The following is a 19,243-nucleotide window of genomic DNA, read 5'->3' as shown; positions in this document are numbered from 1 at the left end:
CGAGAAAATCATGAAAAACAAGTCAATGACTTGCTAAAGGAGACCCAAAAAAATACTGAAAAATACACTGAAGAAAACAACCCCTTAAAAAAATGGACTAGGTGAAATGGCAAAAGAGCTCCAAAAAGCCAATGAAGAGAAGAATGCCTTGAAAGACAGAATTACCCAAATGGAAAAGGAGGTCCAAAAAGACCACTGAAGAAAACACCACCTTAAAAGTTAGATTGGAGCAAGTGGAAGTTAGTGACTTCATGAGAAATCAAGATGTTATATAACAAAACCAAAGGAATGAAAAAGTGGAAGACAGTGTGACATAATCTCATTGGAAAAAACCACTGACCTGGAAAATAGATCCAGGAGAGACAATTTAAAAATTACTGGACTACCTGAAAGCTATGATCAAAAAAAGAGCCTAGATATCATCTTTCAAGAAATTATCAAGGAGAACTGCCCTGATGGTCTAGAGCCAGAGGGTAAAATAGAAATTGAAAGAATCCACAGGTCACCTCCTCAAATAGATCAAAAAGAAAACTCCTAGGAATATTGTTGCCAAATTCCAGAGCTCCCAGATCAAGGAGAAAATCCTGCAAGCAGCCAGAAAGAAACAATTTGAGTACTGTGGAAACACAATCAGATACCCAAGATCTAGCAGCTTCTACATTAAGGGATCGAAGGGCTTGCAATATGATATTCCAGAGGTCAATGGAGCTAGGACTAAAACCTGGAATCACCTACCCAGCAAAACTGAGTATCATGCTCCAAGGCAGAATATGGATTTTCAATAAAATAGAGGACTTTCAAGCTTTCTCAGTGAAAAGACCAGAGCTAAATAGAAAATTTGACTTTCAAACACAAGAATAAAGAGAAGCATGAAAAGGTAATCAAGAAACAGAAATTGCAAGGGGCTTACTAAAGTTGAACTGTTTTGTTTATATTCCTACATGGAAAAAGTGGCAAGAAAAAGCAGTTCTGTAGGAAGGGAAGGGGGGCAGGTGAGGGGAAATGAGTGAATCTTGCTCTCATTGGATTTGCCCTGAGGAGGGAATACCATACACACTCCATTGGGTATCTTACCCCACAGGAAAGAAGGAGGAAGAAGATAAAAAAAGGGGGGATGATAGAAGGGAGGGCAGATAGGGGGAGGAGGTAATCAAAAACACTTGAAAAGGGACAGGGTCAAGGGAGAAAATTCAATAACGGGGGATAGGTTAGGAAGGAGCAAAATATAGTTAATCTTTCACAACATGAGTATTGTGGAAGGGTTTTATATAATGATACGCATGTGGCCTATGTTGAATTGCTTGCCTTCTTAGGGAGGGTGGGTAGGGAGGGAAGAGGGGAGAGAATTTGGAACTCAAAGTTTTAAAAGCAGACATTCAAAAACAAAAAAGAAAAGTTTTTGCATGCAACTAGGAAATAAGATACACAGGCGATGGGGTGTAGAAATTTATCTTGCCCTACAAGAAAGGAAGGGAAAAGGGGATGGGAGGGGAGTGGGGTGACAGAAGGGAGGGCTGACTGGGGAATGGGGCAACCAGAATAGATGCCATCTTGGAGTGAGGGGGAGGGTAGAAATGGGGAGAAAATTTGTAATTCAAACTCTTATGAAAATCAATGCTGAAAACTAAATATATGAAATAAATTAAAAAAAAGAAGTAAAAAAAAAACCAAAAAACTTGGATGGCACCTGATGTTCCATTCTTCAAATCAGTTGTCCTGTGATCATAAAAAAGTAGCATAGATATAGTGGTAGTGATTAGAGAGCTGGCTTTAAAGTCAGGAAGACTTGGGTTTTGATTGGCCTTTGATGTGTATGTGGTTGAGGGGTGGAAGTTGGAGAGCAATGCCTGAGTCATTTAATTTTAACCTTTTCAGTGCTTCAGGCAGCTCTGTAATTTGCTACTCTTTTTTGATAAAGTTTCTCATCCAGTACAATTATACGTCTGGTCACCAAAAAAGATGATGATCCTATTTTGTCAGGTACTCACGTGGGTTCCAAATTCTCCAACTTAAGCTAAAAATGCATGGCATTAATTGTGTGTGTGGCAGTTCAAGGGGTACTTGCCAAAGAGTGAGGAGGGAAGATAGAGACAAGGTACTAGGAATACAAAAGAAAAGGCTGAAAAAACAAAGGATCCAAGAGAGTGGGTCTGTGACTGTCAACCGGCCTTGCTTCCAGTGTGATAAACCAAACATTGAGACTTATAGAAGAAAAAAAAATGAATAAAACATTTTAAAAAGACAATAATATATTGAACAAGTGTTTATTATGAAAGAAAAATGAACCAAAAATCCTCTCCCCAGAGATTGTAGAACAGCAAGAAGCTCCAGGATGTTTCTGAAGAGTAAAACTTTTAAAAGAATTCAGACGCGGTGAAAATTATATTACCACTATTAAAAATAGAGAAATTAATGAGAGTATCATAGGCAGATAATTTATTTTCATTTTTTTTCCCTGAATGAAAAGTCACTGAAGCATTTTCCTGATGAGGAATCGTTTAATTTATACTCTGGTAACAAGCGAATTATACTTTGTTATGTTCAGCTTTCTGAATTCTGCCAGTGTGGTATTCCTACAAAACAGGTGTGACTTTTTTTTGTTGCTATGCTGCTCATAAATATCCAGTATTTTCCTGTTGTCTGCAAATAAAAAAATTATTCTTTGTGGCATTTAAAGTTCTTTTTAATCAATTCCAGTCTACCATCCTGGGCTACTCATGCATTACTCCCTTTTGAACACACTATATTCCAGCCAGATTGGCCTGCTTGTTGTTCTTGTCCGCAGTTCTATCTCATATTTCTGTGCCTTTGTATAGACTATATCCTATATTTGAAACACAGTCCTTTATCACCTCAAACTCTAAGCTTTGAAAGCCTAGCTCAGGTGCTGCTTCTATATAAGGCCTTTCTTGATTTCTCTAGTCCTTTCTTAGTTATACCCTTAATCTCCCCATTCTTTTTGGTATCTTTTTCATATATACTTATCTGTGTGCATATTATTTTCCCATACCAAATGTAAGTTTCTTGGGGGCAAGGACCGTCTTATTTTTGTCTTTGTATATTTAGTGCCTACTACAAAACAGAAATTTAATAAATGCTTGTTGATTCATTTATAAGAGGTGATTAACAACATCAAAGTTAAAGCCTTTTTGTTGCTATTAGAGAGGAAATGAATAAGAATATTTGCATCAGAATTAATTCAAATGTCAAGATTGTCTCTTTAGTTTTAAATATACTAAAACTGTTCAAAGTACAACTTCTAAGTATGCTTTTATTTTCGTAAAACGTGAAATGTTTTAAATGGCATGTTTATATTTAGGGAGTACTGGATCTATCTGATATACATTCTCCACCAAAATCCCCAGAAGGAAAGATGACAAACTCTCATACAGTACCAAGTAAGGTAAGTCATTTACATTGCCAAAATGAAAAGCATTTCTGGGATTAAGAAAACATGCAAAAACTGCTTTTGATATTTTATTTTTTTTGAAATGATATTGTCAGATACAGCTGTGTTCTGTAGTTGGCTGGAAAAGTCCATTTTTCCTTTATCAGTTATGAAGGCATCTTGTGTCTGTTTCTGTGATTTGTCAATAGTGCTTTAAATCCTGCTTCACGAATGTGAATTTGTTGTGATAGTTACAGCTAGATTTCTTAAGTATTTGTATGTTTTCATCTGGTGCTATTTTTTTCCTTCAAGTTGAAAGGAAATTTTACATGGTTTTTATCTTGAAGATTCTGCCTGGGAATAATAGTCTGACTTTAGAATGCAGTGTTGTTAAATTAAATACTGCTAGCTTGTGTTTCTTTCAGCTTTCTTTAGAGAGATGGTCAGATTTGGAACTCAAGAGGAAAATTTGATTTGTTGTCTTGTTGAGGCTTGCTTTGCATTTTGCTTTTAAAATCATTGCTTGTCTGTGTTTTCTGGTTACATTCTCCTGTATTTTTTATGTTGTACTTAAAAAGATAAATTTAGGGAGACTAAGTGATTTTCTCAAGGTCTCACAATCAGTGTCAGAAGCTGAATTTTTACCCAGAACCTAGAGCCATTGTTTTTCCTACTGCATCCATGGGTTAAAATGTTTTTTGTTAATAGAAGGAAAAATTGGGCTAACACTATAGTTTAAATTCAGGGCAGCACCTGTTAGGGTTATGGATCATTGTGTGACTTGATTCTTCATAGTAGTTAGATTTTCAGCTATAGTAAAGGGATGTAGTATCACAACCTATCCATGATAATTTGTATGTACTTTCTTCTTTGTGTGTATTTCACTATTTTCTTTTCAGCTGTTTTTTGTAAAGAGTTTCTAAATATGTAGCTTATCAATCAGATGGAAGTAGTCATTGCTTGACTATTCCATGCATAGAAATTTGGAAGGAAAAAAAATTACTTTGGGGTGAATTGTTAGTTTAGTGGCTTTTTTTTTTTAATTTTGAGGTAGGGATAATGGAAATCTTGAAATAATTTTATTTCTAAATAGGCAAAAAAACCACTCTGTTTTATTTGTAGTTTTCTATACCAGTGAGGCAGGAAATACCAGGATGAGAGATTCTCTTTGTTAGATTTCTTACGTACTGGACCTTTCTTTAAACTTGATTTTTCATATTAATCAAAATATTTATAATATATTATAGTGGAAGTGAAACACATAGATTCAATTTAATAAATATTCAACCTGTTTTTAAAATTATGTCCTCAAATCAGGTGTCTTCTATGTAAAAGGTCAGTTTCCTTCTATATAGAAATAATATTTTAGTTTAGAGATGGTCACAGAGCTATTGAAGTATCTCTGCTCTTAAATTTATATGGGCACTTGTAGTATAACTTTTTAATAACTATTTTACTTTAGAGAACCAGAATCCCAAGTATAAATCTCCCTTTTACTTCAGTATTTTAAGGGTCTGTGATATCATCTGTAAGGGCTATCCTTCCTCAAATGCGGATTGCAACCTTTCTGCTACTTGGTAGATGATCTTTTGAGGGTTGCTGTGACCACAGAAGCCATCATCTTGCAGCCAACTTAGTGAGCCTCTCCAAACTTAGCTGGGCTGGTCCTTGAATAATAGACCTGTAGTCTCTCACTGGGTCAGCTCTTTTGCAAACCTGTTCAGCTTGGTTAAGACTTGGCAAAGCTCATGCTTGATAGGCATAGCCTTTGAGACTCAAGGTCATCTCCATACTACAAATGAGGCATCTGAGCACTTTGTAGGATGTAGTCTTTCAACCTTCCAAATTTATTATATCATTAAAGTGAAATATATTTTTCTTTATTTTTGTTTCTTGAGCCTTAAGGAATTAAGGAACTTAAAATTTGGATTTTTCTTTTAGTCACCTAGGAAATATGTCTGAAAAATATTTTCATAGGAAATTGTCTTGTCCTATAAGCTGTACTCTGAGAAGCATTATGTTTTCCCTTCCCCTATTTTGTTTTCCAAAAGGAGGATATACTTCTGATTTACCCTTTAGCTCTGGAATATAGGGGCTTCTAAATGTACATTACGAGTCTAATAGTCCTGTAGTAAGTCTAGAAATCCCTAATGGCTAAGGGATTTACTTTAAGCTCAAGCCCACCCTCATTCCAATTAGTTCTAGCCTGGTCTTTGAGAATGTTGTTTTATGACCTTCTCTTTTTTTTGTCTGTTCCCCTGACCTTAAGCTATTCAAATAACCAGATACTCTGAAATTATTTGGGTAGAGTGGTCTCCCTGTAGACAGAAGTGAGCCCCAAATCAGACTCCTTGAACCAAAAAATTTACCATCTTAAATGCTGCTTCTGAAATTAAAAGGATAACGACTATCCAGCTTATCTTTTGGATTGCCCAAGAGAAGTATGGCTATTTCTGGGTCATCACAAATTGAAGTTATATATTATCCACATCTGGCTAAGCAACAATTGCTGGATTGGAAAACAGTTGCTAAGAATGTGATTTATACCACCATGTGAACAGAAAGGGAGACAAGAAATTACTTTTTAAGTTGAGTTTTCCATTTATTTAGAAATTTCCATTAGTTTTTGTAAGTGGTTTATGAGCAATCCATTATTTCTTGATATTGTACTTAGAAGGATATATATTTTGTGGTAAAAGATGTCATTTTATTCTCATGCTCAGATACCAAGGTATAAAGGACAAGGTAAAAAGAAGAAAAGCGGGGAGAAGTCTGGTGAAAAGGTAAAATGCATGAGAACAAAAAGGCTGGCAAGTGCTTTTAGATTCTTTAGGGAAAAGCAGCCTATGCTGAAAAGTCCCTGGTAGTACATTTGCATTGGCATCATGATGTGCTTATGATTATGAGTTTAAACACAGACTTAGTGTTTTTATTTTTTTTATTTTTTTTTATTTTTATTTTTTGGAAAAGTCAGAGTCATTTGTAATTAGAGAACCTAAGAACTTAAATGATGGTTTGTATAAAACAAAATGAATTTTAGTTGGCATAACCATTTTAAAGTTCTATTCTTACTGAAAAAAAAGTTACAAATGTACAGGTTAAAGATAAACTGTAAACATCCCTGGTTTTAGGTTTTTGTTAGCAGGTAAATATAGATTTAGAATTTTTTCTTTCTTAAAATGAATATAAAGCCTTGTGAATATATACCATTTAGTTTCTGTTATACAGATATTTAGGATATTAAATTTTAAAAAATTAAAATTTTCTTAATTTTCTATCTTATATCTCACTGTATCCTTTTCTTTTTGCCCAAGAGCCATTCCATATAACAAAGTTTATATACATGTGCATATATTTACATAGACATAAATATACGTATGTATATATTTAATTTTTTTTCTCTTTAAGAACTTACTGCTTAGTTGCAGTAATTTAAAACTTAGTTTTATATAGTTTCTCTGTCACGTTCCACTTTATACTTCATGTTATTTACTTATAAAACCCCTGATTAGTAAACTAGGGAGTAGCATATGACTAGAGATGAGATAATGAGTAACTTAATTGCTATACTCTAATCCCCTTAAATCACAGATACTAAGACTTTAGCTATCTGGTTTGTTTTGTTTTGTTTTAATTTAAAAATTGGGAGTATAAAAGCATTGTAAATAGATTTTTTAAATTATTTAAAATGTATTTATTTTATTTTGCAAAAGTCATCTCTGTACTACATTCTTGTTGACTCTGAATATTTTTGTACTGATTTAGAAAGTCTTTCAGGATAAGCTAATCCTTTCCAGGATCAAGTCTTTTAATCAAATTGGTTTTACAAGTATAGAGGAATCAGTTGACAAATATAATCTGGTACAAAGAGGTGAATTTCATGTACCTACATCAAAAAAACAAAAATCCCGAAACCTTTTTGGGGCAGTGTATTTTATGGACATGTCCTTAAGAAGCATGTTAGCGTTATCACTGTGCTTCTGGATAAGATGGATAAAACACCTGAACAGACATTCAAACTTGATTTTTTTCAAATTAACCAGCATAGTGTTGAGCATGTTAACTGATACGTACTACTTTGGGGCTCTCGTCTATTATTTAGTTTCTAGCATTTTTGAGTATGACCACCAGTTTTTGAATTCCATTTTTGTACACGTTATACCTCTGCCATAACCACAGTTGGTACTCAGTGTTGCCTGTCTTTAGAATCATAGGTGATGTCATTGTTTAGACCTTTATACTTGTTACCACTTCTGCTGTTTTCTGAATATACTATATATATATTTATACACACACAGACACAGACACACATACATATATGTTATGTGTGTATGTATATATGTATATATGTGTATACATGTATAAATATGTATAAATATGTATATATGTATATGTGTGTATATACATATGTGTGTATATATATATATACGCACACACACACACACACACACACACACACACACACACACACACGTAAAATGTGTCTGAGCTGTCTGTAAAAATATAAGAAATGCAGTAGGAAAAGTTGAGAGAGTAGGACCCATTTCAGAATCATATAGTCTGCTTTGTTAAGCCTTTAAAATTTTTCACAACCTTGTTCTGACCCAGCTTTCCAGGCTTATATTGTATGTTATAAATTCATCACCTAACTGAAACTACTCTCTCCAAAGTTATTAATGATCTCTTTAAAAAATAAATTTTTATTGAAATCTTTTACATTTTCTACATTATCCATCCCCTATCCCCTCCTAGAAAATCATGCCTTATAATAAAGAATTTTTTTAAAAGGATGGGAAAAAAAAGTTTTATCAAAGCTAACCAACATGTTGAAAAAGTAATTATGTTGTTTTCCACATCCACACCTCTCTAGAAATGTAGGGAGAGATGTCCTCTCATGTCTTGGGCTTGCTCATTATAACTTTTAAACTGTTAGCTTTTGCTTTTCTGTCAACTTTCTCCACTTTTTTGTATTACAAATCTGTTCATTACTCTTTACTTTCTTTGTTGAAATTTTCTACCATTGAGTCATTTTTTTTTCTAACCTGTTGTGTTGGCAATCAAAATGGGCTCTTAGCACTCAGTTCAACCAAGTGCCCTTGAAGAGTTTGGCCTTTGTTTCCTTGATTAGATTGGGAGTCCTTGGTGACCTCCTTGCCTCAGGGGAGGGCCTAATTTACATGGGTTTGAGTGACATGTCTGGGACATCACAGGCTTTTAGACCATGTGGGTTTAAGCTGCCTCTTTGTGACAATTTTAGGTCACGTGGGTGAGTCGCATGTGTGACTCACCCTTGACCCTGAAAAAGATATAAAACCAGGGGTTGGCTTTCTTTTTTTTTTGGAGCTCTTACCCACAGCCATGGTGGTGTTGGTCTGTTTGTTGATATTTGTAATTTGTTTGTATTTTGCTCTGAAGTTCAGGGTCGTGGATTTTTCCCCTGAACTAAGTGAATGGTATTTGTCTGCTGAATTAAAGTAAGCTTGTTAACTCCTTAACGTTGCTTTCCTTAGTAAAGCAGATCAAAAGAACCTATGCTGGCAGCGTTGTTGTTGTTGGGCTTGTGTTGGTCTTTCACCCACCTCCAGCAGCTGCTAGGCAGATTGTTGAAACACCTGTTGAGTATTTTATTACTGCATTGAGAGCTATAATTTCTGACATATTTTTATTCTTAATTTCTTCTATTAATTTATTTCTCTTTGAATGACTGGAATTTATTCTTCAAGTACCCTCTTGGTATTTGTATAGAGTTTTATCTCATTGCTTCATTTTCCTTTGTCTTGTATTGTTTAAGAGATCTTTATAATCTCTTTGCAGATTTTGTATTAATTCTTCTAGTTTTAAGATCTCTTAATTTACTTGCTTGTACTCTGGATTTTTATTGAGTTTTCTTCTTTTTGAGATCTTTGGTGTTTCAACCCTTCCTGTCATTTGATTTGTAACTCCTCACTTTGTTGGTGAGTAACCTCACCAGACAGAGCTAGGCTGCAAAGTGATCTCAGCTTTGGGAATTTGTCATTCATTGGCCTAGTTGTTGCCCTAAGTGATATCTGAGAGGGATAGGACTGGCTCCAGGGAGATTTCAGTCTCCTTTCCTTCAGGCCTGGTGCAATAACTCAGTCTTCCCTTGCCCTACCTTGGATTTTCTTTAATTTTCTGCTTGGTTTGAATCATAACCTGTCACATTTCATAGGTTTAAAAGAGAGCAGGAAATGTGTTTTGAATAGTTTCTGCAGTCTGTGGGGTGGGGGGCATATCCTCTAATCTAGGGGCTACTGCAGACAGAGAACAACATATTAACTTCTCACACAATTACTGCCTGCTTGTTATAGACTGAGGGGGGAGGAGAAGGATACCAGGTTTGCTAACGAAGTCTTTGTAGCAGGAGAGTATTCAAATTCGCAAGAGAGGATGCTAGTATGGGCTATCTAGGCCTTAGGTCCTGCTAAAAATGTGAAGCCTGAGTGGCAGGGGTACTGAGTGATTTTTTTTTAAAGGACTAGTGTTCTCTGGTATTAATTCCCAAAGATTTTACCTTGTCATTGTTCTTTCTTTTTATATGTATGGATTCTGCAGTAACTGCTCTGTTTCAGATGCTTAATTTCTCTTTTGGGGTGTTTTTTTCTTTTTTTGTTTTTTTTTTTTTGTTAGTGAGGATTGGCCTTTGACTCCTACAGCTAGTGATTTGTTAATTGCCAAATCTAATGGACTTTTCTTAATCCTTATCTTTATTGACCTCAGCAGCTTTTCTGTACTTCTTCCCCTTTGGTTTTTGTAATGCTATTCTCCCTCGACCTCATCTCATTCTCCTTTTTTGAATCATCATCACATGTCCTGCTTTCTAACTGTGGGTTTGCTTCAACACTCTGTCCTGGGACTCTTTGACCTTTTTCTTTGCCCTCTTGGTGACCTCATTTCCCATGGGTTTTGGTTATCTTCATACAGATGATACCTAGATCTATTTATCCTCCTTTTGGTTTCTCTTGAGCTCCTCTTTTTTTTTTTTTTTAACCTCCTTGGATAGGGAATAAGTTCCTTGAGGGCAGAGACTTCCCTTTGTATCCTCAGACCTTCACATAGTGCTAGGATCATAGTAGGCACTTAAATACATACTTACTGATTGTAAGAATTGTAAGGAATAATTGTAAGGACAAATTGAAGAGAGTAATGAATGTGAATGAAGAACAGGTAAAAGCTAGAGAGCTAGCGCAGATGTCTGGGGAAATGCTGTTTTGTTCACTTTGGAAACAGTTTGTTTCAAATTAGAATTGTACGTGTATTGATTGTATGTATTGATCAGTAATGATAACAGATGGTACTTTGCAGAGCTCTTTACTGTAGATTCTTTGATGTAACAAACAAGGACACATCCTCTTGTTTTTGCTAGGGGAATTTTGGGGGGCTTAAGTATACAGTTTCTTGATAGTTGCAATCTGAAATAGGCAGGACCTAATTTTTTGGAGAGTTGCAGCCATTAGATAATCATTCAGTGAGAAAATTGGCAATTTATTGATATTTTGAGCTTATTGAATAACTTTAACTTTTGATTAAACACTTTGATTACCTCTTAAAGACCATAGAGGTTTCTTTTGGAGGAAATTGTTCTGTGGCACCCTAGTATTCTAAAAAAGTTAATGAATTATTGATTTGTATCAGATTTCTCCCCCTTCAGTTTAAGAAAAAAATTTAAGTGGGTTTCTTTAATTGGTGTTATTGGTTATTTTTGTATTTAGAACAAGATGTTTCCCGAGAGCATTGGTTTTTTTTTTTCCACCTTTTTGGTAGTGGATTTTCACATTAAAAAAATTTTTTTTTCACTTGTACTGTTTTTTAGGTACATTTGCCTATGACTTTCAGAGAGTTAAATCTTAAACCATGAAACCGTTTGCCTTGTGAAGATTAAGAATAAGAACATCTTTGCAAATGATGCGCAAAAAGTTGATTTTTTTTTTTGCTCTGTTTGAGAAAATCTAAAAAGATGTCATAAAAGCTGCATGATTTTCAGTAACAGTAGTATTGTTTCTTTAATCTGAAACTCCTTTGTTTTAGTGCAGATTAAGAAATTCAGTTAGAAAACAAAACTTGGTTTACCTGATTTTAAGCTAATCCTAATTCTAGCTACAGTAATAAAATTCCCTACTGAAAAATGAGATACATTATCAGTGCTTATGGCCATTAAGATAGTGCCAGTCAGAATTTACTAATGGAACTGTTAGTTAAATCAGTGATTATATTATTTGTGTAAATGTCAATAAATCTTGGAATACTGATGAAGAAGTACTATTTACTATGGTTTGATAATCAGAATAAGGTTATTTTGGGTCTCTTCTGAGGGAGTTTATTTACTGAAATACCTAATTATTTTATTTTGCCTAAAGTTTAGTGTTAAGGCATAAGTTCTAAAGCATTATTGTAAAACCTAATATCCATAATAATCAATTACTGGTTAAAACCTATCAGTGTAATGAAATAATTTATCCTGAAATATCACTGTGATTCCCAAACAGTTGGGAATCTATCCCTTCCTTCCCTGCCCCCCAAAAGGGAAGTTTTTCCTTTCTCACTGCTTTGATGAGAGTAAATGACAAATAAGCAAATCTCCGTTTATTCTAAAAAACAGCTTGGTTTCTTTTACACAATAGTCAAGTTGTAAAGAGGAATTATAACTAGTGGAATGAACCATGAGAAAGAAGAAACAAAACCAAAAAAGAAGAAAAAGAAAAAAAGAACAAATAGTTTGCTTTAGTCTGCATTCAGACTCCATAATAATTTCTCTGGACGTGGATATCTTTTTCCGTTATGAGTCTTTTGGAGTAAAAAACAGTTTCTAAGGAATATAACATAAAGTCAGTATGGATCTAGCCTACTTGCTTTAAACTTTATGTCAGTACTATTATTTTCTTCCAGTATTTCAAGAATGTGTTTGTTTTTTTCTCCGGTGTAGGCATTCTCTCCCCTGACAAGTCCTTCCACAACTTAATGGATAATGGTCATAAATGTATTTTGGCAGACCTATAGTTAAAGCCTTTTCAAATTATGGTGGTTCTGTCAGAGCTTGTGCTCTGTTGCCGTAACCTTCAAGAACCCTGGGTCATCACCACACCATGATACTACATCGCTTTTAGGAGTGCAAGGGAGAGATTGGATAAAATAGATAAAATCAGAATGATGACCCTGATGCCCTACAGAATCTTAAACTATGTCAAGTGTCAGCTTCATTAAAGAAATATTAAAATATATTTAATATATTTTTGTTTTGTGTATTATATTTAGATTATTTAAAAGATTGGCAATTTTTGGTGTATGAGGAGTGGGACTAAAGTAGATTCATAAATTGTTAAAGACAGAAGAGATTTGGGGGATCATTCAAATACTGTAATTGATTTTTTAAAAAATAATACTGTAAATTACTGATTCAAATGGGTGGTCATCATTTCAAATTAGTTATCTTGGTAAGAATACATTTATTCCAGTGGGATGACATTCTTCTAAATATTTTTAGAACTCTGCCCATGGAATTGCCTTTTGAGCTCCATGGAATAATCTTTTGATTACGCTGTCATTAGGAATAAATCTTCATTCTTTGGGGATGGATTCAGTTTTTTGGAAATAACCAGAAATTATTGGTGGCTAAGGCTGGTGAGTGATTGAGGTGGATAGTTCCATTTTTAGTTGAAAACTAGGTATTACTTTAAGGCGTTGAGAGTGTTTTGCTCATGGAGCCTTTAAATTTGTCTTAAAGGCAGTTCCAAAAACATTTTTAGCAGCTTAAACTTCACTGGAGTAAGTATAGTTTTTATTAACAGGATAGCAGTGTTTTATGCTGAATCATACAGTACCACAGCCTCTTAAGAATTAAAGTTCAGGAGCACCCAAAGGACAGTGATGGGTGTGAGAAGGCTGCAACATATTGCCAATGAAGAATTACATGGGAGAAACTGTAAAGGATGAGGTGGCATCTTAGGAAGAGTAAGAGCTAACCCATAAACAGCCTTTGTTCTCTTTTGGTGTCCATGTGAAGTCAAGGGATCTCAGGGAAAGCTTCCCAGCACATTAAGTAGAGCACATTGTTTTTGAGGATTTAGCAGCGCTTCTTAAAGTGGGGGTCGAGACCTGGCATGGGGAAAAAGTTTAAGAAGCCCTGATTTCGAGGAGGGTATGGACAAGAGGCACACAGACTGTGCAGGCTTGGATGGGTTGCAGTTGTCATCATTGGGAGAGAGTTATCTACCTCCTATAACCTCCATCTTCACCGCGGTGAACACTATATGGTTGTATCATTGTTTTCATCATCACTCACACTTGTTTCATCTCTGCCACCTAAAATTTCGAAATTTCTCAGTGACCATAATCTCTTTTCCTTTGCATCATCATTATTCTGGCCTAACATTCTTTTCTTTAAAATCATGCTATAGTTAATTAAGATGTGGGTTTTCTCCTTGCCAATGCCAATCCTCTTCCTTGTGTCTTTGCTCTCATCTCCTCCCATCTCCTTTGGGAGCTTTCACCTATGTTCATCATTGCCATCTTTCTAATCTTGATATATAATTTTTATTCACTGACTCCTTATCTTTTACCTGAAAACTTGCCCAGTTCTCCAGCCTTTAAAAAAATTTATACTTGACTACTCTCCCCTCAAACTATCACTTTATGCATCTTGTCCATTTCACAAAAAAAGTTTAACTGATATCCAGCTTAGAAATAAATGGAACAAATGCATTTTAAGAAAACTTTAATGGAAATGCTTGTATGGCTAAGTGTTTTTTATGAACTTGGTTGAGTCTAACAAATATATATCACCAAAAGCTAACAATCAACAGGGGGTTGCTTTGAACTCCTAGAAAAAGCTGTTTATGTTACCTCTATGATGCCTTCACTTAACCCTTTACAGTCTGACTGCTGATCTTACTAGTGAGCCCAAACTGATTTCTGAGGTTACTGGAAATCTTTTTTTTACAGTAAATCCTGTGCCCTCTTCTTAGTCCTCTGATCCTTCTTTACCTTTCTGCATAATGTGATGCTCTTCTCCTGGATGCTCTCTCTCCTCTGGGTTTTCTTAACAGTATTCTCAATCAACAAACATTTTATTAAACACCAATTATATGTTGGGTGCTGTGCTAGAGCTGGAGATAGGAGTATAAAGAATAAAACAATTTCTACTAGCAAGGAAATTATATTCTAATGGGAAAGACAGCACATACATTTATAAATTCATACAGCATATATATGAAATGAATAAATTCAAGTATGTACAAAATAGTTAGATGCAGGGTAGTTTGGAGGGGGAGGGCAATATCATATTTGGGGGAATCTGGAAAGGTGTCTCCATGCAGAAGATAATGCTTCTTAAATGAGGAGATAGACTGAAGAGAGAAATTTAAAAAGGACAGTTTGGGAATGTGGACCTTTTTCCACTTTTGGTGCTCTCACTTCATGATTTTATCAGTTCCTGTTAGTCCATTTATCAACTCTGCTCAGATGATTCCTCAAATCTATATCTATCCAGCCCTCCTTTTCATCTTAAGCTCCAGTCTCACTTCAGCAACTGCCTGCTGGACATCTTTGGTGCTCTCATAAGGATCTTAAACTCAACATGTTCCTAATGGAACTCATTATCTTCTCTCCAAAACCCACCTCTCTTTTTAACTTTATGTATATTGATGGTGGGTACCACCATCGTTCCATTCATTCTGGTCTGCTACCCTGGTGTGAGCCTATACCACTTGTTCGTAATTTTTTTTGTGTCATAGACCCTTTCAGCAGTCTGAAGTTTGTGGACTGTTTCTCAGAGTGTTTTTAAATGCACAAAATTAATCAGCAATAAGCATTTATACATATAGTGCCTACTATATGCTAGTCACTCTGTTTAAGCACTTTCACCAATATCCCATTTGATCCTCATGACAACCCTTCTGTTAATATCCTCATTTTACAGTTGAGGAAACTGAGGCAAACAGAAGTTGAATAACTTGCCCAGATTTACTCAGCCAGTAAGTATCTGAGTCTAGATTTGAACTCAGGTCTTCCTGACTTCAGTCCTAGTGCTCTATCTGCTGGGCCACCAGCTGCCTAGTATTACAAAGAAAACTAATTATATTAGAATATAAATGGTTTTTCCCCCTATCTAAGGTCAGGGACCCCTTGAAATCTGTATATAGACCCCAGGTTAAGAATTTCCTGTCTTATATTATTTACTCTTCTTGAGATCCACATTTAATCACTTTCCAAGTTTTAAAATTCTACCTCTCTGATAGGTTTACCTTTCTACAATTACTAACCTAGTTAAGGATTTCCCCTACTTACCTCTGTGTTGGACTGTTGCTCCTAATTGTTTCTCTCTTCTCCAATCTATCCTCTCCCATACAACTAACAAACTGATATTCATACTAAAGCACAGTTCTGACAGTGTCACTCCTTATTCACCACTAGGATCTCATTCAAATTTTTTTTTTGTTCCTCAGAAGCCTTCATAATCCATCGCTAGCCTACCTTTTAAGACATTTAACGTTATTCCTGTTCACATACCTTGTTTCAGCCAGAGTGGCCTATTTTATCTTTCTCACAGGCAATATTTTATTGTCTGTTTCTGCTTTTGCACAGGCTGTCCTCCAGGATTAGAATGCATTTCATCCTCTCCTTCACCTTTTAGAATCTGTACCTTCAAAGGTCATTTTATAGACCACCTTATACATGAAGCCTTTCCTGATCCCCCTAGCCTTTAATGTTTTTCCTACCCTCATAATACTTTGTATTTGCCATGTACTTAATTTATATATATATTTTATATGCACTTCTGTGTATATGCTCTAGTGTTCTTTTCACTCTACTAACATATTGTTGAATAGAATGAATGAATTGCATGTGATCACAGATCCATCAAAGTATTGAGATATCAACATGGCTCCTTTGAAATGTACTGTACACATTTCGGTATATTAAGTTCTGTATGCATGTTTTTAACTACTCATTTTTATAGTTGAATTTGGTGTATCTTTATATGGAATATTTACATAACTACGATAAAAAATTATGTTAATGATAAATCATAGCAATTTTGGAGGAATTACTTTTTTTTCAGCCCAAGAGAATGCTATTTATTAAAATATTATTCCAGTACAACAAATTGTATGTTTATAATCTGAGTTTGTGGACCAAAGAATGGGAAATAATTGTTTTCTTTTCATGTGGACAAGATTGAGAATCTTGGAAGATTAAAGTCGATTTGATGATAGAATGCCATTAAAAACATTTTGTATGTATTTTAATGCAAAATAAGTTGTTTCTGCAATATTGTTAGATTTTATTTTTTTATCCCATTACTAAAATATTGCCAATGCTACCCATTTACCACATCCTCTTTCTTCGCTCTGAAACAAAAACTTCTGGCTTCTTGCTAAGTATTAACTTCACATCATTTACTTTCTCTTTTGCATAGATTTTAACCAAAGGAATTTGAGGAGGGGGATTTGGATTTTTACCATTTCTTCACATCAATAACTTTGCTCTTTTCCTTTTAATTTTTTATCATGTTGCTGTGAGATCTTCTGTTTCCAATAATCTGTCCCCTCATTAGCTGTACAGTTGGATTGTTTCATAAAACTAATATTCTTTACGGTTTAAATTTTGCAAAGATTTTAAGTTTGATTTGAAAGATTCACTTTCAACTTCATAAAAAAAAGTCTTACATATCCGACTCTTATAAAGGTTGTTGAGGAAGCATGCACTCTTCTAGTATTAAAAATAGTAACTTGACATGAATTTCTCTTCAGAAGTATGGTAATACTTCTTTTTCAGTGCCATTTGTGTGTTGTAAAGAAAGATGTTATAAAATGAGCTTTAATTTTTTTGAAAACATTTTGTGGAAAAACAACCTTTCATTGGGTTTTATTCATTCTATGTTTTATCATATCTGGTTTTATTTTTTACATATGTTGATAATTCACTGAGTTCTTTCTGTACAAAGTCCTGACATCTCAGACTATAAATTCTCTTAGCTCAAGTAATTTATAACCTGTTGGAGAAGACACAGTTGATGCAAAGATATATAAGTATCCTTTTCATTTTGTTGCCTTAATGGTACTGTATAATGTGTCAAAATCCAGATATTTCCAAATCAACATAAATCTTAGTGTTCGTATGGAATCTAAAGGTTATCTAGTCTAGCTCCTTCTTTTTATAGATAATGAAGTTAATGACATAAGAATTTAGGTATTGTCTAAGGTCAAAATTGGTTAGTGGCAGAATGGGAATTAGAACCCAGGCTTCCTGAACTGCCAGTTCAGTGTTTTCGCCACTACAGTATACTGCTTTCTCCAAACTAAAATAGGGAAAGGGCATAAAGGAATATTATCCATGACTAGGAAAATTAAGGCTGTCTGTAATTAGGGCTTTAAATAATTGAAAACACACTCCGTAGCATTAGTACTATACTTTATTAGTCTACTGATGTTTTGTGCCAGCCATAAAATTATCCTAGCTAGGATATTAAGTTTTTTGGGTTTTTTCCCCATAATGTTAATCAGTTTTAATAGCAAGGTGGTGGAACAAATGGAACCCCTTTATCCTCAGTGGTATGCTATACAGGGTATCCCAGAAGTCTTTAGTGCAATTTCAAACTTTTGAAGCTTCAGAGCTTGAAACTGCACCAAAGACTTTTGGGATTCTCTGTATGTGTACTTAGATATTGGATGAAAACCACTATTTATGCTTATGAAGAGTTCTTTTGTCATCATTAAAGTGGAGAAGCTTTCTTTTTCTGTGTTTATGATTGATTCCATTTAATCTTTTCTAAGTAGAAGTAAAAACCTACTTAGGATGTTTTAAGATGGAGTCACAAAATATAACATTGTATCTGTGTGTGTGTGTGTGTATTTGTGTGTATATATTGTGTTATTTATATGTGTAAAAAAAGTTATGTTGTACTTCTTTCCCTGCAAATCTTGCAAATATTTGAGTCTTTTTGTTCTGTATTATTATAAGCAGTCCTATCTAGAAGCAAGGAGAGAGAGAGTAAATATTTTTAAATCCTGTTCAGTGCTTTGCTTGCTGTTCGTTCAAATAAATATTTATTAAGCACATGTTATATATACTGGGTAAATGGAAAGTTAGATATTTGTAATCTTAACTGAATTTAAAATATCTGAAAATGCTTGATTTTACTCAGGAGGAAGATGTGTGTGAATGGCGTTTTTTTTCTTCTTTTTAGAAGGACACTGAAACAAATCAGTCTGATACAAGTATCTCCTCATCCGAAATAAAGACCAAAAGTCTTCATCTCTTAGCCAGTGAAACAAAATTTGGTTCTTCCTTAAATAATAGAGCTTTGGATGGCAAAGACAAAGCAGGTCGATGTTCCCATGAAGATGACATGGATGGAGATTCCTTCTTTGATGATCCCATTCCTAAGCCAGAAAAAAGTTATGGTTGGTGAGTAAATTACCATATTTCTTGGTGATTTCAAAGTATGCCTTTTAAATGCTTAGTTTTGTAGTTTAAGGAAATTCCTTAACTATTTTCAGGTTTGTAGATTAACTTGTAAATCTTAGGCATTTAGAAAATAACTTTAATGTAGGTAAAATGTCTACTTATAGAACTTAAATTTTTACATTAATATGAAATCAAGAATATACTTTGCTCTTCAGCGTAATTTCTCAGTTTTCATATGTTCCATAACTCTCCTTTACCCTTTCATTCTTACTAGTTATAGCCCAATAGCTGGTACCCGCTGGTCACGGAACAGACTGGTGTATAATAAATATTACTCCTGTAAGAGTGTTACTGACTGAACACACCTCCCACATCTATTTTGGTACCAAGATTTTAACCATTACTTTTTCATGCCTTTTTGTACATTTTAAA

At 34.5% G+C, this 19,243-nt stretch overlaps 1 protein-coding gene across 5 annotated transcripts in view; it reads left to right on the top strand.

The window, feature by feature from the left end:
• CEP43 (centrosomal protein 43) overlaps positions 1–19,243 on the top strand; it is a 61,259-nt gene that overhangs the window by 22,363 nt on the left and 19,653 nt on the right. For 2 of the 5 annotated variants that reach the window (XM_036768796.1, XM_036768798.1), the window contains exons 6-8: positions 3,320–3,403; positions 6,112–6,171; positions 18,591–18,811. In XM_036768796.1, coding sequence (XP_036624691.1) covers positions 3,320–3,403; positions 6,112–6,171; positions 18,591–18,811 — 365 coding nt within the window. The remainder of the gene's footprint in view (positions 1–3,319; positions 3,404–6,111; positions 6,172–18,590; positions 18,812–19,243) is intronic. The other 3 variants (XM_036768799.1, XM_036768797.1, XM_036768801.1) reach the window with 2 other exon arrangements.

This window comes from Trichosurus vulpecula, chromosome 7 (genome assembly GCF_011100635.1).
Source record: "Trichosurus vulpecula isolate mTriVul1 chromosome 7, mTriVul1.pri, whole genome shotgun sequence".
Lineage (NCBI taxonomy): Eukaryota > Metazoa > Chordata > Mammalia > Diprotodontia > Phalangeridae > Trichosurus > Trichosurus vulpecula.
The sequence above is the reverse complement of the archived record's forward strand: the minus strand, read 5'-3'. Positions and strand labels throughout refer to the sequence as shown.